The 22,317-nt window shown below is 34.8% G+C and overlaps 1 protein-coding gene across 5 annotated transcripts in view; it reads right to left on the reverse strand.

Annotated features, from left to right (window-relative positions):
- Nucleotides 1-315: 315 nt before the first annotated feature.
- Nucleotides 316-22,317, reverse strand: part of CCDC25 (coiled-coil domain containing 25) — a 60,945-nt gene continuing 38,943 nt past the window's right edge. For all 5 annotated transcript variants that reach the window (XM_077152876.1, XM_077152874.1, XM_077152873.1 and 2 more), the window contains 6 exons: nt 20,614-20,665; nt 15,190-15,265; nt 11,025-11,128; nt 10,599-10,801; nt 7,612-7,657; nt 316-1,285 (listed from right to left, as the gene is read on the reverse strand). In XM_077152876.1, the coding sequence (XP_077008991.1) occupies nt 1,256-1,285; nt 7,612-7,657; nt 10,599-10,801; nt 11,025-11,128; nt 15,190-15,265; nt 20,614-20,665 (511 nt within the window). In that variant the 3' untranslated portion in view covers nt 316-1,255. The remainder of the gene's footprint in view (nt 1,286-7,611; nt 7,658-10,598; nt 10,802-11,024; nt 11,129-15,189; nt 15,266-20,613; nt 20,666-22,317) is intronic.

Raw genomic sequence — 22,317 nt, forward strand, 5'->3', positions numbered from 1 at the left:
ATCCACAGTATCAAAATGCTGCTATAGGTAGAATATTTCTAGTAGGAGATTTTTGCTGGCTTGGAATATAATTAATAAGAATGCTGTGTGTAGACCTCTGAGTGTGGTTAAATATGAATTTGTGTCCTTCCTGTACTGCAAGCTTTGTTCTCTTTCCCTTTCATTGTTTTGTCTTTTAATAGAGGAGTTGCTTTACACTCTGCAAGAAAACTGTATCTTCTATTTTCAAATCACACTAGATAGCTGGTCATTCAAATCAGTACTAATGTTACACCTTAAATAACTGAGTCTACAAGAGAGAAATCTAAACTCATGTTTCAATTCAAAATAAATTATATTTCAAGGTAAGTGAACAAATTTGGCTGGTTAATAAAATATTTAATTCTTTCTAAAATCATAATTGTAATGTGGACTTTTGCTTCAAGTTGTATCCCAAGACAAAACTCAAGTAACCTACATTTCCAAAATGATTCACAGAGCAATCCCTCTCCTATTTCCCTGCCTCAGTGCTGAGAAATGACTACAGAGCCTGCAAGTTGTAATTTATGTTCAGGTAAAAACTCCCACAAGACTCGACCTTTACTAACGCCAATTCTTTCTTTAAATATGATAGAACTAAGAAGCTAGGATAAGCTGAAAGCCTTAGGATTACAAAGCTAATAGACTAAGACAACACAGTGGTACATGAACACTGAAGCCAGAGATCTTCTGAAAATACCACTAACATCTTCAAAATCATAATGCTTCTTTTTTCTAATCAGGAAGTCAGGTGTGTGAGGGGGATCAGTCACATATACAGCCCACCAACACATTCTTATTAACATAGGAGAAGATATTTTAAGAACATGAAAAGCTTTTCAAAACATTTGTTTTTCAAGGAAAGACCATAGTAACAAATACTTTTCAGAGATGGCTCTTTCTAAAGCCTATCTCAGGAACAAAGGCAGTCAACTTTCATGAGGTACCCAGAGATGTTCTGGCAAAAATATTTTCACTTTCCTAAAGTTATATGCTGTTTTCAAGTCCAACTATATTATATATCTATATAGCTCAGGTCCAACTATTATATAAATATATATATGATCATTTTCTGTCAGCAAAAAAGGGGACTTAAAAAAATCTCTGAAATTAATATTTATGTAGAATGAAGGTAGAATTTTTTGGTTGGTTGTTTTTTGTAATTCAGACCATAGCTGGAATCAGAACGTCTGCAACTGTCCCTAAATTCACATCTTTAAAAGGTCCTTTTCTCCATTCACATGAATTCATCTGAATCATTGCCGTCCTGTAAGAAACAAAAAAATGAACCAATAAAAGTTTTGAAAATATGTAACAACGTTTAAAATTTACAATTAGTCTTAACTAACAAGTTGCCTTCTCATCCCTAATTTCAGTGTTCAGAAAACAAAAAGTGAAATAATTAAATTTACTCATCACTTTTTCTCCATATAAAATTGTTAGTTTCTTGGGATAGCTGAATTAGAAACTATATCCTCTAAGGTGTCATTACATAGCATGGCCTGATCACACAGCCATGTGTTACCAAAGATATTCAAATTATGAAGTAAGGCCCAATTGTAACACATGTGACTGGAAGAAAATGTGATTGTTCCTTATTAAAAATTTAAAGCTCTTATTAAAGAAGGTATGGAAATACGAGATACAGGTAGAAAGCCATGTTCTCTATCAAGCAAGGTTTAGGCTCCAGTTTCATTCAGTGGTTCTCTGTGCTTCCTTTCAATTAGCACAATTAAGGCCACAGTAAAAATGCCTTCGATAATTACCCAAAGAACAGACCAACATTTATATTATACTGAGACTGCCCTTAACTGAAATAAAAGCAACAGCAATGTTTTAAAGAGTCATCATATATCTTTGAAGGTCAGTTTTAGATCTTAAACACTGAGGGTGAAACAGTCAATAAGAATTTGGGTTGGTGACAATGAAAGCGCATTACTTCTGTATAAGTTAAGTGAAATTTGCAGAGATCCCATGTGTTTGGGCCCTATGTTGTGCGATTACAATAACTTCCAAATACCTATCTGAGACCCAGAAGACTTTAACTGAAAAATTTTATATTTTAGATTTTCTTTACTTTAAGAGTTAGGATGCTTTTCAATATAATAAGCTTCTTGTCAACCACTTATAAAGTGATAAGCAAATAAAGTGATGTCAAAAGTAATTGTTTATGGTTCTTGATACCAGATTTAGAAGGAGTAGAAAGAAATTATATTGAAGAGAATTATTCTAAATGACACCAAGATTTCAAAATTAAAATCAACTTCAGAATGAAAGACTAATATTTTTCCTAGTGAATCTATATAAGCCTAAATAAAAATCAAGTATATTCTTAGATATACACCAGCTTTTAACTGAAAAATTATCTGACCACATTGCCCAACTAGATCATAAGGTTTATATCCCTTAACAGAAGATGATTATGAGAATTAATGTCTATTTTTTTTTGTACTAGTAATTTATTTTCCTCATGTATTTCCTTTGTATCTTGCTTTACAAAGTTATGAAGCTCACAGCTTTATAACAAAACGTAATCTATTTGCTTACAAACATTTCACAGTCAAGTGTCATGTGATTGTATATTTTAATTCATATTTAATATTAAAAAAATAATCTAAGGGTGCTGGAGCAGCTCTAGGGCATGTATTTATCTTTAACAGGTGAAAGATCCTTAATAGCCTTTCCTCCAAGACCCCTGTTTTCCCCTAGTTCACTTGGGCCACTACCTTGAATTTAGAGCATATCTAAATTTCTCTTAGGGAATTATAGTCACCAAGTGACCCAGTAGGGCCATATTTGGGGGTTGGAAGTAATATTAGAGGGCATTGTGTGATTAGCAGTAAGTTTGGTTTACAGGAGGATCTCACATTCATTTGCATATGGAACTCAGTATAGCCCAAATCACCTCCACTGTTGCTTCTATTTCTTTCCATTGGCCACTTTCTTAAACCGTGTAGGACCTGATGATTTGGGACAGAGATAAAACCACTATTTTACAACTCTGTCAGCCATGGCCTTCATAACACCTCTAGGTAACAGAAACAAAACGTATATTTAAATTGCAGTTATTTCAGCAATCCAGAAGTGCCTGCTGTTCAAATCCCACCTAACAATATATTTCAATCTCCCCTCCAATGAAGTGTACATATACTCCCATTAAATCGACCACATGCTTAGTCAACAAAATTGTCCACTGAATAATCTACAAAACAAAACAAAAAAATCTTTGTCAGGCAAATCACTTATACAGCAATAATACTGCCCATATTACAGGTAAGTTAGTAGCTAAACACTCAACTACTAACTCTTTGGAGGAAGAAAAAAAAAACTTCCCCACTAAAGCAGGAGTGTATTATAATGACTGTTTCAAATTCAAGTAACTTAAAGTCGAGATAATCTTCGCTCTTAATTAGATTTTTGCTTTCACTGTGTTTAAGCACTTTATATTTGAGTAAAGGAGTATGCAAAAATATTATTTTTAATTCTTTTCTTTTTTTGGCATGGGCAGGTTCCAGGAATCGAACCCAGGTCTCTGGAATGGCAGGTGAGAATTCTGCCACCAAGCCACCATTGCACTGCCCTGCAAAATATATTTTTGCACCCGAAACTCAGAAGTATGGAAAAAAGCTGTACAGCCCTTTCCAATGAAAGAGAGGGAGAGGAAAAAAAACACCCAGTGCAAAATTTCCTTGGAAACTTGAACTTGATTCAAACCTGGACCACAGGAATAAAGGTAGCAACTATCAGAGGTAGGACAGTTTTATTATTCTTTTGCTATACAAATTCCATTTCCTAGTCTACTCTTTTAACCCATACTGCTAATCAGATGTTGTTTCTATGTATATATGAAAAGTTCTCAACTCCAGAACATCTATATTTAAAAAAAATTTTTACTAATAAAACCAATCAACATACAATATGAACATTCCTTTTTTTCATCACATAGTTGTATATTCATCATCATGATAATTTCTTAGAACATTTGCATCAATCCAGAAAAAGAAATAAAGAGAAAATAGAAAAAAAATTCATACATACCATACCCCTTTCCCCTCCCATTCACTGATCACTAGCATTTCAATCTACAAAATTTATTTTGACATTTGTTCACCCTATTATTTATTTATTTTTAATCCATACATTTTACTCATCTGTCCATAAGGTAGATAAAAGAAGCATCAGACACAAGGTTTTCACAATCACACAGTCACATTGCAAAAGTCATATCATTATACAATCATCTTCAAGAAACATGGCTACTGGAACACAGCTCTACATTTTCAGGTAGTTCCCTCCAGCCTCTCTGTTTCGCCTTAACTGAAAAAGTGATATCTATTTAATGCGTAAGAATAACCTCCAGGATAACCTTTCAACTCTGTTTGGAATCTCTCAGCCATTGACACTTTATTTTGAGAATGTCTATGTGATTGTGAGGGGTAAGGGGTATAGTACGTATGAATTTTTTTTTCTGTTTTCTCTTTATTTCTTTTTCTGAATTGATGTAAATGTTCTAATTTGCATGTCTCATTTCTCTCTTTCCTCTTTCAATCAAGAAGGTTTTCTCAATCCCTTGGTGCTGAATTCCAGCTCATTCTAGGATTTTCTGTCCCACGTTGCCAGGAAAGTCCACACCCCTGGGTGTCATGTCCCATGTAGAGAGGGGGAGGGCAGTGAGTTTGCTTGTCATGTTGGCTGAGAGAGGCCACATCTGAGCAATAAAAGAGGTTCTCTTGGGGGTGACTCTTAGGCCTAATTTTAAGTTGGCTTAGCCTATCCTTTGCAGGGTTAAGTTTCATATGAACAAACCCCAAGATTGGGGGGGCTCAGCCTATTACTTTGGTTGTCCCCACTGCTTGTGAGAATATCAAGAATTCTTCACTTGAGGAAGTTGAATTTTCCCCCTTTCTCACCATTCCCCCAAGGGGACTGTGCAAATACTTTTTTATTCACTAGAACATCTACATTTTAAAATCCATAATGATGCAAATGAAGGTGTCTAAGGTCATAATACAATATGAGTGTCAGATTTCTGGTAGAAACTAACCTCTGGATAGTAGAAAGTTTCAATAAGCAACAAATACCTACAACAAAGACATTAAATTTGGGGTATGTTAAAGATGTCTGTTGAAGTGTTAAATGCCTCTAAGTTTCAAGAAATCGAAGAACAGCTTTCAAAAAGGACGAAATATATTTCATCTTTTGACACCCACACTTCATGGGAAAACAGCAACTAGGGACTACACGTTTAAGAAGGAATGACTATTTATGTTCATTAAATGAGTGGGTTGAGGAAAGCCTTCCACATATATGATAATATGTCACCATTTTATTGATGATGAACACTTCCTCAGAGAGGTTAAATGACTTTAATATGTTTACCCAATTAATAAATGACAATTTCAATTTGAACTTAGGACTCAAGACTCTAAACTTCAAATTCAAGGCCCTATGAATATCGCGTCACTCTGGAATTTTTCAAGAATAAATTTTAAAGATACGTCTCTGATTCATGAGGAAGCCTCATAAATTTAGCTCTTCATAAGAGATGGAACTAAGGAAATTAGTTCCTTAATAATGAATAAAAAAATGAATAAAAAATTTTGTTTTTTATTCATTTGTAGAAGGATATATAGATATAAACAAGATCTAAAATTTGCATAATTCTAATTGATGAACTAAATATAGGGTTTGACTAGATGATCTTTACAGGACCTTAAATTCTATTAATTATTTCCAAGTATCTAAAGCAGCACTATTCAACAGTACTTTCTGCTGTGATGGAAACGTTCTATATCTGTACTGTACTGAAATTTTTATTTCATTTTAAATTAATGTAAATTTAAATAACTATATGCAATTAAGTGGCTACCATAATGGACCACACAAATCTAAAGCATATATTTGTCAACTATACTATAATACATGCAATAGTTCAAATATATCCACCCAGTTTCAACTTTCTGCAAAGAATGCTCAATAATAGTTAAACTGTGCCATCTCAAAACACTTCAAAATACATTTTGGGAAAGACAGTCCTTATGGATTCCAAGTCTTTGACATAGTTCCAATAAAATAATAAATACTGATGTTAAGAAGATTCTTTCAGGTATCTGCAAAGCCCCCTTCGGGAAGTGGTGAGAACAGGGAGAAACTCAACTTCCCCAAGTTGAATTCCTGATATTCTCACAAGCAGTGTGGACAACCAAAGCTATAGGCAGAGCCCCCAGTCTTGGGATTTGTTCATATGAAACTTAACCCCACAAAGGACAGGTCAAGCCTACTTAAAATTTAGACCTAAGAGTCACCCCCAAGAGAGTCTCTTTTGTTGCTCAGATGTGGCCCCTCTCTCCAGCCAACACAACGAGCAGTCTTACCACCCTACCCCTCTCTACGTGGGACATGACTCCCAGGTGTGTGTCTCCTGGCAACATGGGACAGAGATCTTGGAATGAGCTGAGACTCAGCATCAAGGGATTGAGAAAAACCCTAGAACGAGCTGAGACTTAGCATCAAGGGATTAAGAAAACCTTCTTGACCAAAAGGGGGAAGAGGGAAATGAGACAGTGTCAGTCAAGAGGTTATCCTGGAGGTTATTCTTATGCATCAAGTAGATATCATCTTGTTATTCAAGATGTAATGGAGAGGCTGGAGGGAACTGCCTGAAAATGTAGAACTGTGTTCCAGTAGCCATGTTTCTTGAGGATGATTGAATAGTGATACAGCTGTCACAATGTGACTGTGTGATTGTGAAAACCTTGTGTCTGATGCTCCTTTTATCTACCTTGTCAACAAAGGAGTAGAACATATGGAATAAAAATAAATAATAGGGGGAACAAATGCTAAAATAAATTTAGTTTAAATGCTAGTGATCAATGAAAGCAAGGGGTAAGGAGTATGGTAGGTATAATCTTTTTTTTTTTTTTTTCCTGTGTTCGTCTTATTTCTTTTTCTCAATTAATGCAAATGTGCTAAGAAATGATGAATATGCAACTAAGTGATGATATTGTGAATTACTGATTATGTATGTTGTTTTATTTTGTTTCTTTATTTTTTAATTAATAAATACATTTAAAAAAAAAAAGGAAGATTCTTTCAGTACTACGCTGCATGTTTTTATGCTAGGTCCCGAAGAACATGAAAATAAAGAACAAATCTTGCCACTTAGCCTACAGTATAAGGTCTTAGAGTTAATGATAGGTGGTAATTTTGTTTTCACCTCTATTACAAGAGTCTACTGTCACATGAATATAGAACATCAATAAATAAAAGGCACTTTTGCATTCTTGCAACGGAAAAGAGGAAAAACAGGAGTGGAACAAAGTCCTATAAATATTAACAGATCAACCCTTCACAGTAGACAAGATATGACAATCTCTATCCAGAGGGTGATCTACTTAAAAATAGACACACATGAAAAGTCTCACAGGGAAAGAGAGGCAATACCTAATAGAATCCAGCCTTAGTGTCTAACACTTGCCAAATCATATCAAGCTATTTGTGACATGTAAAGCAGTAATGGCCAACATAACCTAATTATTACAAACCCTTAGTGAATTATTTAAAGGTCAGCATTAGAAAACAACTTGAACATACCTGATTTGAAGACATATTCTCGACTTTCATTAATGATGAATAGCTTCTGGAAAAGAAAACACACGTAAAATTAGGTCATCCAACCAACAAATATTTCATGAACATTTATCACATATCTAAACACTGCCCAGGGTCTTTAGAAGAAACACAAAAGCTTTCAGATATAATCCCTACTTTCAAGGAGAATGCAACATGCAAAGGATAAATATCCATAAACAATAAATAAGATGTGCAAAAACTTTATAGTTTACAAAGTGCTTTCTCATATTCTATTTCATGTCACCTCCACAACAAGTTTGTGAAGTAGGTGCTATTTCTATTTTTCAGATGAGAAAATCCATCTATAACCAAGATCAGATAATTTATAACTGAATTATACAGCAAAGACTATAAATGCTATAGGAATTCAGAGGGCAAAAATCATCAGTATGGGCAAGAGCTGTTGGTGCACCCTTCATGAAAGAGAAAGAATTCAAGTGAGGAGGACATGGCAGATATAGAAAACAGTATTAGGAAAGGCAAAGAGATGATAGTTATAATGACATTTCATAGATCAAACTAACTCAAGTGGAGTCTTACAGCAAAAAAGTGGGAAATCAGACCAGATGCTCGGGGCCCAATTATGCGGTCCTAATTATGTGAGTTAACACAATATGATCAGCAAGAACCCACAATACATTCCTGAGTAGAGGAAAGACAAAATAAATTCAACAAGTATATTTATTAAATATCCATGATGTATAAGACTCTGTGCTAAGCATGGTGGAGGTGGGGATGGGTAGAAAACTGGAAAATAATAAGATCTCAAAAAGCTTACAAGGAGGGGAAATAAAATCTATTCAATAGTTACAGGGAGTCTATTAAAAAATACACAGAGACAAAAAAAATACAGAGACAAAAGAGAGGAAATGAGACCACATACATGCACTCACTCTACATGTAGCAGAGGAGAAAGGTGCGGCAAGGGGAAGATCAACGAGATCAGTTAATAATAACAATATTTACCATTTACTGAGCATCCTTTATTTGCCAGGCACTGTGCTAGATGATTTAAAAAAATTACTACTAATTCCCATGACAACTTTATAAGGTAGGGAGTTTTATCTCCATTTTACACACAAGGAAGCAGAATCAGAGAGGTTAAGTTGTCAAAGTTTTACAGCTAACAAATAGAGAACCCAGGTTTGAACCCAAATCTGACTCCTAAGCACACATTCTACATCACACCCCAGCCTTCTGTACTATCTCAATCTGAAGGCATGAACTCATTATTATTTTTTAAATTTTATTATTATTTTAAAAATAACATACAAACACGAACATTCTTAACATATGAACATTCCATTCTTAGTATATAAGCAATGACTCACAATATCATCACATAGTTGTATATTCATTACCATGATTTCTTAGAATATCTGCATCACTCCAGAAAAAGTAAAAAGAAAAAAGAAAAAACTCATAGATACCATACCCCTTACCCCTCCCTCTAATTGACCACTAGTATTTCCATCTACCCAATATATTTTAACCTTTGCCGCCCTATTTTTTCTATACCCCTTACCACTCCCTTTCATTGATCACTAATATTTCAGTCTACTCAATTTATTTTAATATTTGTTCCTTCTATTATTTGTTTATGTTTAAACCATATGTTTTACTCATCTGTCCATGCTATAGATAAAAGGAGCATGAGACACAAGGTTTTCACAATCACACGGTCACACTGCAAAAGCTGTATCATTATATAATCATCTTCAAGAAACATGGCTACTCAATCCTAAAGAATCCTAGGGCAATATATAAGATTCCACAAGGGTTCCATGCACTACAGTAATTTTCCAGAAACCTACAACCTCCAGATGGGTCCTGAAACCTAGCCCAACCTCTCCAGAACATCAGATAGTTCCATCTCCCTACCCCATATTCCAGAACATCAGATAGTTCCATCTTCCTACCCCATATTAGTGAGAGACCCTTCCAATATGAAAAATTTAGAATGGCCATAGCCCAAACACCCCTAAAAGGAGGAATGGAAAGATCAAAGGTGATGGTGGAGTTATTCACAGAAGATAGGATTTAACAAATGAATATGAATGCTGAATCATTAAATTGATCTCTCTTTTAGTCTCCAGAGCAACTTCTAGAGCAACCAGAAGTAAAAATCTAAAATTGTGAAACTGTAATCCATGTCAAAGTCTGAAATATATTCTACAACTAACTGTGGTTCTGTGCTTTGAAATTTATAGCTCTTTTGTATATATGTTGTTTTTCACAAAACAAGAAGGAAAAAAAAGTCGATTATGATGATAAAAAAATATTTAAACCTTCTGGCCTCCTATACTCTGGAGCAGCTAGAAGGAAAAATCTGAGAGGATCATATGGTAGCCCATGACAGACTCTGGGATCTGTCCTGTAAACCACTTGTTGAAGAGTACTTTGAAAACTATTGCTTTTTTCTTTCCTTGCTTTGTATATATGTTATACCATACAATAAAAAAGGTTAAAAAGAAAAAGGAATGCCTTAAAAAAAAAAAAAAGTGCTTTGAGAGCGGTGCAATGGTGGGGTCAGTGGCAGAGTCTTTGCCTGCCGAGCCGGAGACCCTGGTTCAACTCCCGGAGCCTGCCCATGCCAAAAAAAGTTGTGCTTTGAGATAGACCTCAATACATTAATTACTTAAAACTGCCAAAATGTAGGGAAAAAAAGACTTCTAAAACAGCTTTTAAAAAGTTTACAAACTAAACTCTAAAGATAATCTATGAAGGTTATCTAGGAATAAAATTATTTTATCTTACACACTCACACATCCTGTTCCTACTGAAAGGCAATCAGAACCATTTGATTAACACATAAAAATGCCTATTTCTTACTCATTAAAGTTTCTGAGCTCTTTATATGTTCCTCCCTCCACCAATGTTATTCTTAAGGGTTATTAGATGATTAGCAGCAAAGAATCCTTATGGTCAATACCACAGCTCCAACATACCTAAGTTCATCCATTTCCTTCTTCTTCTTCATTTCTTCTTTTTCTCTCTTTTTCATTTCCTGAATTTGGGCTTTTTTTTCATTCCTCTCTTCACGATCTCGGCATTCTTTCTCTGCTGCTAGGTCTGGGAACCGCTCCATTTTTGTCTTTTCTAATCGATTTAGTATCTCATTTACTTTCTTCTCCACTGTCACAATTTTAACCTTTGAGGGGGACGGAGAGGAGAGGAAAACTGAATCTTTATTATGTATTCTTTTTCCCCCAGATGAGGGGAGAAACTTTCCAGGGACTCAGCAGTTAATAACCAGTCCAATTCCCTTTAGAAAACATACATCATGCGCATCCGTGAACAGCAATGTGTTAGAAAAGATGGATACTACCCTCAGCGTCAGGAATCCACCTCCTTCAGTGGTGCAAAACACTTACATCCTTTTGCCTGTGAAAGCCTATCTGTCCCACATCCATGTCAGCTGTTTTCTTCAGGTTAGACCACGGTGTGTACACCACATTAACGTTGTTCATCTTGCAGCCTGCCAAGAGAGACTGTCTTCAACATGCAGGCAGGATGAGATGGAGCAATGTGTTTCCTTACCCACTGGCAAATTACCATAATCCCACAAAGGAAAAGATTTAGAATGAACAAGCCATAAATTGTTTCAAACCACAAAACACTTTTTAAATACCACTCACAAAAGGCAAATAGTAAAGCTGCCATTAAACAATATTCATACAAAAGTTTACAGTGGAAAGTAGGGGGTACTGGACTAGCTTCAGGGACTTCTGAGAACTCCCTAAAACTGAATGCAAAATTTCTTCTTATGTGCATCTTTTAAAGAGAAAAGGACCGAAAAGGTCTTTCTGGATTCTCAAAGGAGTCCTTAATTCAATAAAGATTAAAAAGCAACATAAAGTAAAAAGCCATGGCCTGGGATTCAAGAGGCCTGGACTCTATCCTGATACTACCACAAACCTGCTGTGTCACAGTCTCCCTGACCGTCTGAATCTCATCTAAAACATGGCTGAAACTGGATTAATTTAGTAGGGTTTTGGTGTATTGTTTCTTTTAGCAGTAGAACCCTTTTTATCAAAAACAAAACAAGAAGACGCAGAAATAATCACAGCAGAGATGCTGTGGATGAAAGGGAGTGCTAGGTATTCTGTTCACTCCTCCTATCCCCTCATCACCACACTCCTCTCCACCCCCTCCTTCCCAGGCAATTCCAAGGATCAGAGTTTAACATTTGTTCCATGTTCTGTAAGATCTTTTTCAATTAGATGGCAATATATTTAAATGTTTATTAAATCACCACACACATTAGAAAATATGGTAAATATCTGAATACCACCTTATCTAAGTGTTCAAAGTTAACATTACCAAAATGGACAAAATGACATCACAGGACTCCTGACTGCAAAGGGCAAAATTTCAGTAATGTGGCATTTCTGCCCAAAAATGCATAATGTGATTCTAATCAGGAGAAAGCTTCAGAAAAACCCAAATTGAGTGATGTTCTACAATTGGTCCAGACTTTTAAAAAAGTATCAATGTCTTGAAAGACAAAGATCCTTCTCCAAATTAAAGGAGACTAAAGAAATATGACAAGAAGATACAATGCATGATCCTGGATCAGAAAAAAAAAGCTATATTGGGACAATTAGTGACGTTTAACTGTAGACTACATGTCAGGTAATAGTATTTTATCCACAGTTAAATTTCTTGAATTTGATGATCATTGTAAGGCAGGTACTTAAGAAATTGTCCTTGTTCTTAGATACAGGCTGAAGGATAAAGGGTCATGGTGTCTATAATTTTCTTTCAAATGGGTCAGCTAAAAAAATTAATATTGAATATGTCATAACAGAGAGAAAGCAAATAAAGAAAAATGTAAAAATTGACGGATCGAAGTGAAAAGCATATGGATTCATTTTTATTTATGTATTTAGTAATTCTTCTGTAAGTTTGAAAAAATTAAAAAAAAAAAAAGAAAAATCTTTATGTACAAGGCACTGTGGGAGATACAAACATGGATCACACAATGGATCTTGCCTTCGAAGACTCTAAAGGAGGAGAGATAAGTACATAAATAATTCAATTAAAAGTAGAACTAGATAAATGATATTGGAAAGACCCAGGAAAAATGCTCTGTTGGTACAGAGAAGGCAGTAGTCACTTAAAGCTGGAGAAAGGGAAAGTTTCATGGAAGACATCAATATCTCTTAGTAATCAAGACAGGATGTTTAGCCTCCACTATACTTCTGAGCTCTAAGACCCTAGGCAAGTTACTTAAATCTCTCCAAGGTCCATTTTCTGGTTTATTAAATGAAAATAATCAATATCTGACACTGGAGTTGATAAATAAAAGCATTTGTAAACTTCTTTTTTGCACGGACAGGCACTGGCTATCAAACCAGGGTCTCTGGCATGGCAGGTGAGAATTCTGCCACTGAGCCACCGTCGCACCACCCCATTTGCAAACTGTTTAGCACAATGCCAGGCACATAATTGACCCATGAGCAATGTTAGCTATACCTAGCATTACTACAACTATTAAGTAGAACTTGAACCTCAACTTCAATCTGGAAATGTGATGACTGAGAAGGAAGAGAGAGCTGAGGGCAGAGGGAACAATATAAACAAAAGAGAGACAGAGAAAAACAACAAATGTTCACTTTGGCTAAACTGTCAAATATACAAAAGGGAAAAAGTCTGCAGTCAGATCACAGAGATGCTTAAATGCCATCTTCAGTAGCTTGTACCTAAATGTACAGGCAAAGCAGAGTACAAAAACTTTCTAAGATTTTAGAAAACATAATCTGACAGAGATTATAGGGTCAATACAGAACAGGCTGACCAGATTCTATGATGATGAACAGATTTAATCTGAACTCCCCTGGTTCTGAGCACAGAAGTGGTCAAATAGGGAAGAAAAAGAAATTTTAACTAGATAGTAATGTAAATGGAGTGCATTTTGGAACTCTCATAGCCCAAGACTATTTTCACTCCTCAGCAGTATCTTATACTACTGATTCACGAGAATGAGACCCCTGGTCTTAGCTCCTCATTTTGTAAGTGAACTATCACAGTGGAAGGTTGACAGGAGATAAAAGAATAAACTGTGCTTTTCCCTCTTTTTTACTGTTTTCTCTAGAACAACTATACAATAAAGAGATTAAAAATAGGGTGAGCCAAAAATAAAGACTCCAGAACATTTAAACAAAGCAACATTTGCTAGACAGGGGCATACGAAAGGGACACGGATGTGTAAAAGAGGTTACAATGCAGAAGGAAAGCTATTTATTTATACTATTTCAGAAGATAGCTGGAAATCTTAGAAAATTCTATTCTATAAATATAAATGGAATGTCCTAAAACAAACTGAAATTTACTGATATATTGAGTTGAAAAATCACTGGTGCTAAAAGACAAGACCTCCACTTTCTTTGGCTAAGTACCTGACTAGTTATTAAAACTGCTTGAGCTCCATTCAAGAAATACAGTCTAAGTGATGGTAAAGGGAATAAACTACCCAGCCTTTGTCTTGTAATCACTAATACCTCATATCTGTTATTATTGTCTGCCCCATCCTTATCTTCTCCCCAAACCATATTTCCTTCCAACTTTTTGAATTATCCCTCAACTTCTTATCAAACCAGACTCTATCCTATCTGGGTTTACGTTCCTACATCTAAAATCTGGTCTATTAACTAAGTCATCTTAGTAGAACACCACCTCCTGGCTCCTTCCTAACCTTCCACCTCAACCCAAATAATCCTCTTCCTTGGCTTTCACTAACTATTGAGAGATTAAACCTGGTACAGTGGAAATAATCAAGCACCAAGTACAGTACCATAGACTCTACCGAAAACACTTAGGACAATTGTTCTCAACTCTCTGCACGTTAGAATCATCTGGAAAGCTTTTAAAAATGATACTCAGGGATCAACTAAGACTAATTAAGATTCTCTGGGGGGAGAGGGGAGGATAGAGGAGTACTGTTTTTGTTTGCTTAAGTGCTCTCAGTTGAAAACCAAGGACTTCAACAAAGGCTCTCCTAACTGGGACGGGAGATAGGGGGAGAATAAAGATGACAAGATCAAGTGACCTGATACCTTCTCAACTTAAAAGAATAAAGCAATATAATTGGGAAGGAGAGAAACAAAAAGTAGTAAAGAATGATCTGGAGACTTGAGAACTAAAATCTAACGACAAATGATGACAATAGACATCAAACATTCAAAATAAAGACACAAAATAAACTTCTTACTTAGCTATTCACATAACAAGTTTTTCTAAAAGTCTTTTTACAAATAACTTTAAAGATCCGCTTTATTTAGAGAAATCTAGACAAACTAAGAAAAATACAGAAAAGGAGCTGAGGCTCAGATAGGGCCTTGAAAATTAGGAAGGAAGAATTAGTCTTTAGTTATTTGATAGGCAGAACAATGCCATCTTAAAGAACAAAACAGGGGAAAGACCTATTACGTGTTGTTCCTTTGACTCAATCAAAAGTCAGTAATATATTCTCTAAAATGCAACCCATTTCAGACTCAGAGAAAGCATAATTCTGAAAACACCTCAAGGAAAACTGACCTTGAATGCTATTGGCCTTCACAAGATGTGCACAATCCATCAGAACTTCCTTTGGAATGTCTTCTATGTTCTCCCCCTGAAAAACAAAAATAAATCAAATGGTTTACTACTTTGTTATTGATCAATACTGGTGCATTCATAGGGCGTTTGCTGCTTTACAAGGCACTATTTTTGTTAAAATCAGGGCTCTGTCAGTTGTATTATAGCACACTGAAAAATGAGGTGTTTACTGAGTTCATTACAAGAATGCTTATTTACACTAAGAAAAGGTAGTAATGTGGGAAATACCTAGAACTTACTAAATGAAAAATAAGCAGGATATGGAATTAAAATGCCAAAATATTAACTACAATTATGTCTGAGTAATTTTTGTCCTCTTTCTTCTTCATTCTTACTTCTAGAAACCTTGTGAAGAACTGGTGCCTGTTTCTAAAACTGAGTCTTCTTAGCTGCAGTCCTACAACGTTCCTCTCAAATAAAGATCCTGTAGTTCTTGGTTTCAATTATCTGGTAGTAACTGCTCTTCAGCCACAATCAGGAAAAAAACTCTTTGTGTGTTAGATCTCAGTCCTTCTCCATAAGAACTTCTATGTCTCTCACTTAAATTCCCTAGACTTTCAAAATTCATATTTCTGAAAGACTTCCACAAGAACCTTGTGGAAGGATAACAGGGAAAATTCATGACCATCTCTATAACGGTTAACCGCCACCTGAGTAAAGGTTACCTTGTGCATTGTATAGAAAGGAAAAGCCATTCCAATAGGTTCTCTCTGCACAAATACTCTAGCAGGAGGCTACTTGGGAACTACTTTTTTTTTTAATGTTTCTATACTTCCTCTATTTTTTTTTAATGGGCGTGATTTAATCCTATAAGAAAAAAGTAAACATTCATTTTTAAAAAGAAAGCTAAGGTTAAGTTTTCAGCAACAATGATTAAAACATTTTCAATCAAGCATTTTAATATGATAAAGATCAGAACAAATCTAAACACATAAACAACACTGATTTTTTTACTCTACATATATCATGTTAAAATAGGCTGAGTCATTCCAAAAGAACAAAGATATTTCAGAGGCAAGAGCAAGTGGAAATCAATTCAGTACTGGCTTCACTAGGCACCGAACACCTCTGTCTGGAATGCAATGTTCCACCTAACTAAATATTTGAGACAAATTAAGTTTATTCCATTCCATTTCTATTTTTTTCCTTTATTTGAAATGTTATTAAATGGGAATCTCTCAAATACATAAATTTGACCCAAAAAAGTGCTTTTAAGTTTGTCACTACTTTAAAAACTTATTTTATACTCTACATTCCTCTGACCACTTAAACAGAGGGTTCTGCATTTAACATTATCTTGATAACACAACGTCATAATTGCGATATCATCTTTACACTGGGCTATAATAGACTGATGCCATCAGGAGATTATAAAGTATATAGTAGCTGGTTGATCCTATACTAAATAAATAAAAATGAATAATTAAAAAAAAATCTACCACTTCCTTATTATCTACTAAGTACAAGTACTGAGTAAACAGCCATATGAAATGTCTTTCTTCATTAATGAAGAAACTGAAGCTTAGAAGCTTAGCAACGTTAAGTAACTAGGTCAAGGACCCCCATATCTAGTAAGTGAGACAGCTGAGAAATGAACCCAGATCTAAAGCCAGGCTCTAAAAATTGGCCCTAGACTATGGTATATATGGAGTTCTTGGGAAACACTTAGTTTCTTAGTTCCTGATGAAGGCTATGGCCTGATATCCCTTCTTAATATCTGTGACTGTCACTAGAACTAAAGCATTCTCCTCTTCTCTTTTTGCTACTTCTAATATTAGCAGACCAAAAAACAATATAAAAATCCAGCTTAGCACTCTGTATGAACTCAGAGTGCATGAACTGACTGGAGCACCTAAGGATTCTCAATATGTAAAGGCCAAAATTTATACTGTGGACTTTGTGCCATCTATGTGAGATTTTTTAATGGGATTTTAAAATCAAAGATAACCTAAGAAAGAACACTGCTGAATATCAGCATCAAGGGTTGTATTATATTCAACTGAATTCAACAAAAAGCAACTAACCACTTATATAGAGCTTAGCCAGGCATTATTTTAAGTCCTAAAAATATGCTAAATCACTTAATACCAATAACATAGGTACTATTAATCAATCCCCTTTCACAGTTGAGAAAATAGAGCCAGAAGTTACATAACTTGCTCAAAGTCACACAGCTGGTAAGCAACAGAGCCAGAAACCAGCAACCTGGCTCTAGAGTCTGTATTTGCTTTTAACCATGTAGTCTTATTGTATCTCCAATGCTTACTTAGTATCTTCTGAATACCATGTGCTATGCTAATTACTGTAGGAGATTAAAGCTGTACAAGCCCCTCAAGGAACACACATTTTAAAATTGAGCATATTATCTGCTTTCAAAAGAAAGTGAAATCAAACTTATGTTCAAACAAGTAATAATTGTTAATAAAATTAACTGAGACCCAAAAGGCCTGCCACCATTATTTCCATTTTTGATACAGCAGAATCCAAGGGGAAAATAATCTGTACCAAAGGAAACTTGCTAACAGGACATTCTATTTTCTCTAAATTTAAAGCAGTTCTAAACTGGCAAGAGGTTGCCTAGGAGAATTCAGAATTCATCATCTTACTCTTTTCTTTCACATACAATCCTCAAAAGTACGTATAAGTAAATATGGGGCACAATGTTTAACCTTGCCAGTAAATTAAGGAGTGAAAATTATAACCATAATGAACAGTATTTTCTATTTCTTAAAATGGTCAAAAGGTGTTATTTTTTTAAATTATAAGACCCAAAAGGATTTTGGAAAACCTATATATAGAAAATATTATAAACAAGAACAACAGTTTTAGAGGTCAATCTGGCAAAAAAGATTTGTATCTTTTGACCCAGTAATTCCATTCCCGGACTTACAGCAAGAAAATAATTTAAAAAAAACCAAAAACAGTTTATAAAGATATTTCTTGTTAGGGATTCATAATGACAACTTATACCTTGACAAAGAGGTTTCATATTAATTGTGGTGTTATTATCAACTCAAAACAGCCAATCAAAATAATATATACGAAAATAATAAAGTAATATGAAAAAATTTATAAACCATACCTTTAAAAACTATTATAATCAACCAGAGGGCCAAGGGATCTTAGGAAGGAATATAGACTGAGAAAAAAGAATTTAACTGTATTATAAACGTATGACATACTCTCACTAAAGGGCCTGGGAGAAAAAAGTTTAACAGTAACTTTAGAAAATGGTGTTTTGACTGGAAACTTTAAGGCAAAAAACAAAACAAACAAAGATGAAAAACTGTACATAAGCAGTGTAATTGATAAAAGTTATTTCTCATGGTGATACAGGTTAGCAATTCTGAAACTACTTACAGGTATACTAGAGTCAAATAACTAAGTAAATGGATGGTGGACGGTGTGAGCCAGGTTTCTCACTGTTGGAGAGGGAAGCTATAGATAAGTGAGGGGGAAAGATTGGGATGAACCATATGATACTGGATTAGATTCAGAGACATTCAAATGAACTTATGGTCTAGTTAAGTATAGATAGAGATGGATAGATAGAGAAACAGTTATTGCTACATATCCATATATATGGCTTAGTATATGTATAAATATATTACCTAGCTCTGTTTGTTGAGGGCCTAGAAATAATGACACTCCATTAGTAACGAGCATACCCTGCACCAAGATTTTGGCTCCTAAATACCATTCACCATTAGAAATGGCTGATTCTAAGGCTGAGGCAGGGAAAACCTTCTTGTACTGCCAGAAAGTAAGGAAGCATACAAAACACAAAAGGATGGGGCAAGTCAAAGGAACAAAGCAGCTTTCACAAGCTGGAACAACCTGAGCAACAAAATAAATAATGCAGTACAGGATTATAACCCAAAGCATAAAATAACTATATGAATTCATACTGATACAAGTAAATGAACATTTACTGATATCAGGTCTTATAGGGTGATTCAGAGTCAAAGTCCAAGGATTTTTCGTATGAAAAAAAATTTATTTATTTATGAATAAATAAATGAGAGAGAGGAGACAAATCTTCCTTACAGAATTCCAAACAATGTAAAGATAGATACATTCTTCAGGAAGTAGAGTTTAATTCTACTTCTCCCTCTTGAGTACAGGCTAGACTTAGTGATCTGATCCCAAATAACAATCATGAAAAGGGAGGGAAAGAGCAACTTTATAGCTTAAAAACCTGGCAAATACTAGGTTGTCCAGGTGACCAAGCTTACCATCACTAGACATAAGTCACGTTGACATATATATCCTCTGAGATTATGTAAAGGCATTTTATTTCTGGTATTTTTCAAAAAAAAAAAAAAAGTGTGTGTGTGTGTATCATCCCTTAGTCTAATCATGAGTAAAACAACAGACAAACCCAAATTGAGTGACATTCTACAAAATACCTGATGAGTACTTATCAGGGTTATGGAAAAACAAAGAAACACTGAGAAACAGTCATAGACCAGAGGAGACTAAGAAGACACAATAACTAAATGTAAACTGGTGTTCTGGACAGGATCCTTAAATAGAAAGAGGATACAAATGGAAAGACTGGTGAAATCCAAATAAAATCTTGAATTTGGTTCACAGTAACATACCAATGCTGGTTCCTTAGTTTTCACAAATGTACCAAAGGAATGTAACAGGAATGCAAGGGGAAAATGGGTGAAGGGTATATGGGGACCTTTGTACAATATTTGTAACTTTTCTGTAGATCTAAAATTATTCCAAAATTAGAAGTTTATATATATATATGATTGCTTTTACACATAATAACTACATATACTCTGTGAACTGATTGTATAAAATACATATATATATATGAATAAAGACAGATTGGAAAAATACCAGAGTGTTGTATCACTGCAGAACATTAAATCTTTATTTCCTTTATTACTATAATGTTGTTTTAAAAATTTAAGTTTTAAACCTTCCAAAAAGGCCCTTGATAACTGGCAACATCTGTCTATCAATGAAACGGGAAAATCACATGAGTCTAAGTAAAAAGAACCAAAACATTATCTCCAGTGGAAGAGATAAGACGTTCAATAATGTTAACACAAATAAAAGAGAGAAGCAGAGGTGACATACAACACACCTAAACAAGAGAATCCAGCAGGGCTTCAAAGTTGGGAAATGTATACCATTACCCTTTATGGTATATCTTTCCAAATATCTAAAATCACTCAGAATACCCCTTAGTGATTTTCTGCGTCATGTGGAAGACAACTCTCTTTACTTAGACTTTTGAACATATTTATTACTAAAGGCAACTTAATTACTGAAAAAGGATAATGAACATGGTATGATGCTCAGCACTAAGGAAAAAGATATGAATCCACGTTTAAATCCAGTTACCTTATGTAATCGAAGGTATACATGAGCCGAAGAGAGTTTGTCCACATGAAACCTACAAAGAATGAAAACCACTTTTAGCAAGAGACACAAGGCAACCATCTCTTAGGCCACTTGCACTTAAAGCAATCCAATCCAAAAACTATTCATTCAATGTTTACCATGTGCTAAGCACCATTTGGAGTATAAAATAAAGGCTCACTAAGACTACAGGGAGGTAAAAAAATACAGTTATGAAGCTATTTGTGGTTAAGTGCCAAGATGAGCAGTAGAAACATATCTGAAATGCCCGAGATGGGTGATTTTTCAAGTGACAAAGAGCTACCAATGACCAAAGGCTTCATGCAAAAACTGAGATTTGGTTGGCTGCTGACTGAAGTATGGGACTTAGAATAAAAAAGAAAAAGGACTTTCAGGTAAGGAGTCATAGAGACTCCAATGCTACAAGTCTGGGAAACCACTCCCAGGACCACTGACAGAAATATTCAAGTTTATAAGAGGGTACCAATTTGGAGAAAAAAATGTGAGGGGTTCTTTTTCTTGTGTTTCAAGTAATGGCCAAACAATTCAAAGAGATAGTCAAGCAAAGAGTTAAGAGTTAGGTCATGACTTAAAAAAATGATACTTAGCAGGACACATCATAAAATAGGTAAGGTTCAACAATTCATTCAGCCCGTTATTCTGACAATGATGCTATACAGGTCTGGGAGAACACAGTTATTGTCCTTTATGATATTGCTTTAAAAACATTAGGAGTGCCCCTATTCTCTCTCCTGAATATTTTAAGTTTACCTTTCATTAAGGCTCTATCATGTACCAATTCAACTGAATCTTTTAAAATTTACTTCCTTTTTTACCCAACATTTTGTAATATTAAATTTTTTTAACTTTTTAATTGTATAGTATAACATATATACGAAGCAAAGAAATAAGAAAGCAATAGTTTTCAAAGCACTCTTCAACAAGTGGTTATAGGACAGATCCCAGAGTTTGTCATGGGCTACCATACAACCCCCTCAGATTTTTCCTTCTAGCTGATCTGGAATATAGGAGGCTAGAGGGTTTAAATTTTTTTTTTATCATCACAATTGACTTTTTTTCCTTTGTTTTTTTGTGAAAAATAACATATTTACAAAAAAGCAATATTTCAAAGCATAGCACCACAATTAGTTGTAGAACATATTTCAGAGTTTGACATGGGTTACATTTCCACAATTTTAGGTTTTTACTTCTAGCTGCTCCAAAACACTGGAGACTAAAAGGGATTTCAATTTAATGATTCAGCAATCATATTTATTTGTTAAATCCTATCTTCTCTATATAACTCCATCATTAACCTTTGATCTTTCTATTCCTTTCTTTAGGGGTGTTTAGGCTATGGCCATTCTAACTTTTTCATGTTGGAAGGGTTTATCACTAGATATTAAATTTTTTGTGTTTATAACTGACTGAATGAAATTGAATTTCTCTCTTTCCAACACTCAGAGATGTCCTTAGAATCCTGGCATCAAGCAATGGACAAGGTACTGCATGACTGTCATTTTGTGAGTCTGTTAACTTTAGTCATATCACTTCAGTCGTTACCTTTACAGACTGAGGAATTTTCAGTAAAACTCTAAGGAGGAACCATCATATCCCATTATATATTTCCCTAGATATTTTCTTAGCATTTATGTATTTCCAGAAATGAAAATGGTCATATACTAA

The sequence above is a fragment of the Tamandua tetradactyla genome, chromosome 3 (genome assembly GCF_023851605.1).
Source record: "Tamandua tetradactyla isolate mTamTet1 chromosome 3, mTamTet1.pri, whole genome shotgun sequence".
Lineage (NCBI taxonomy): Eukaryota > Metazoa > Chordata > Mammalia > Pilosa > Myrmecophagidae > Tamandua > Tamandua tetradactyla.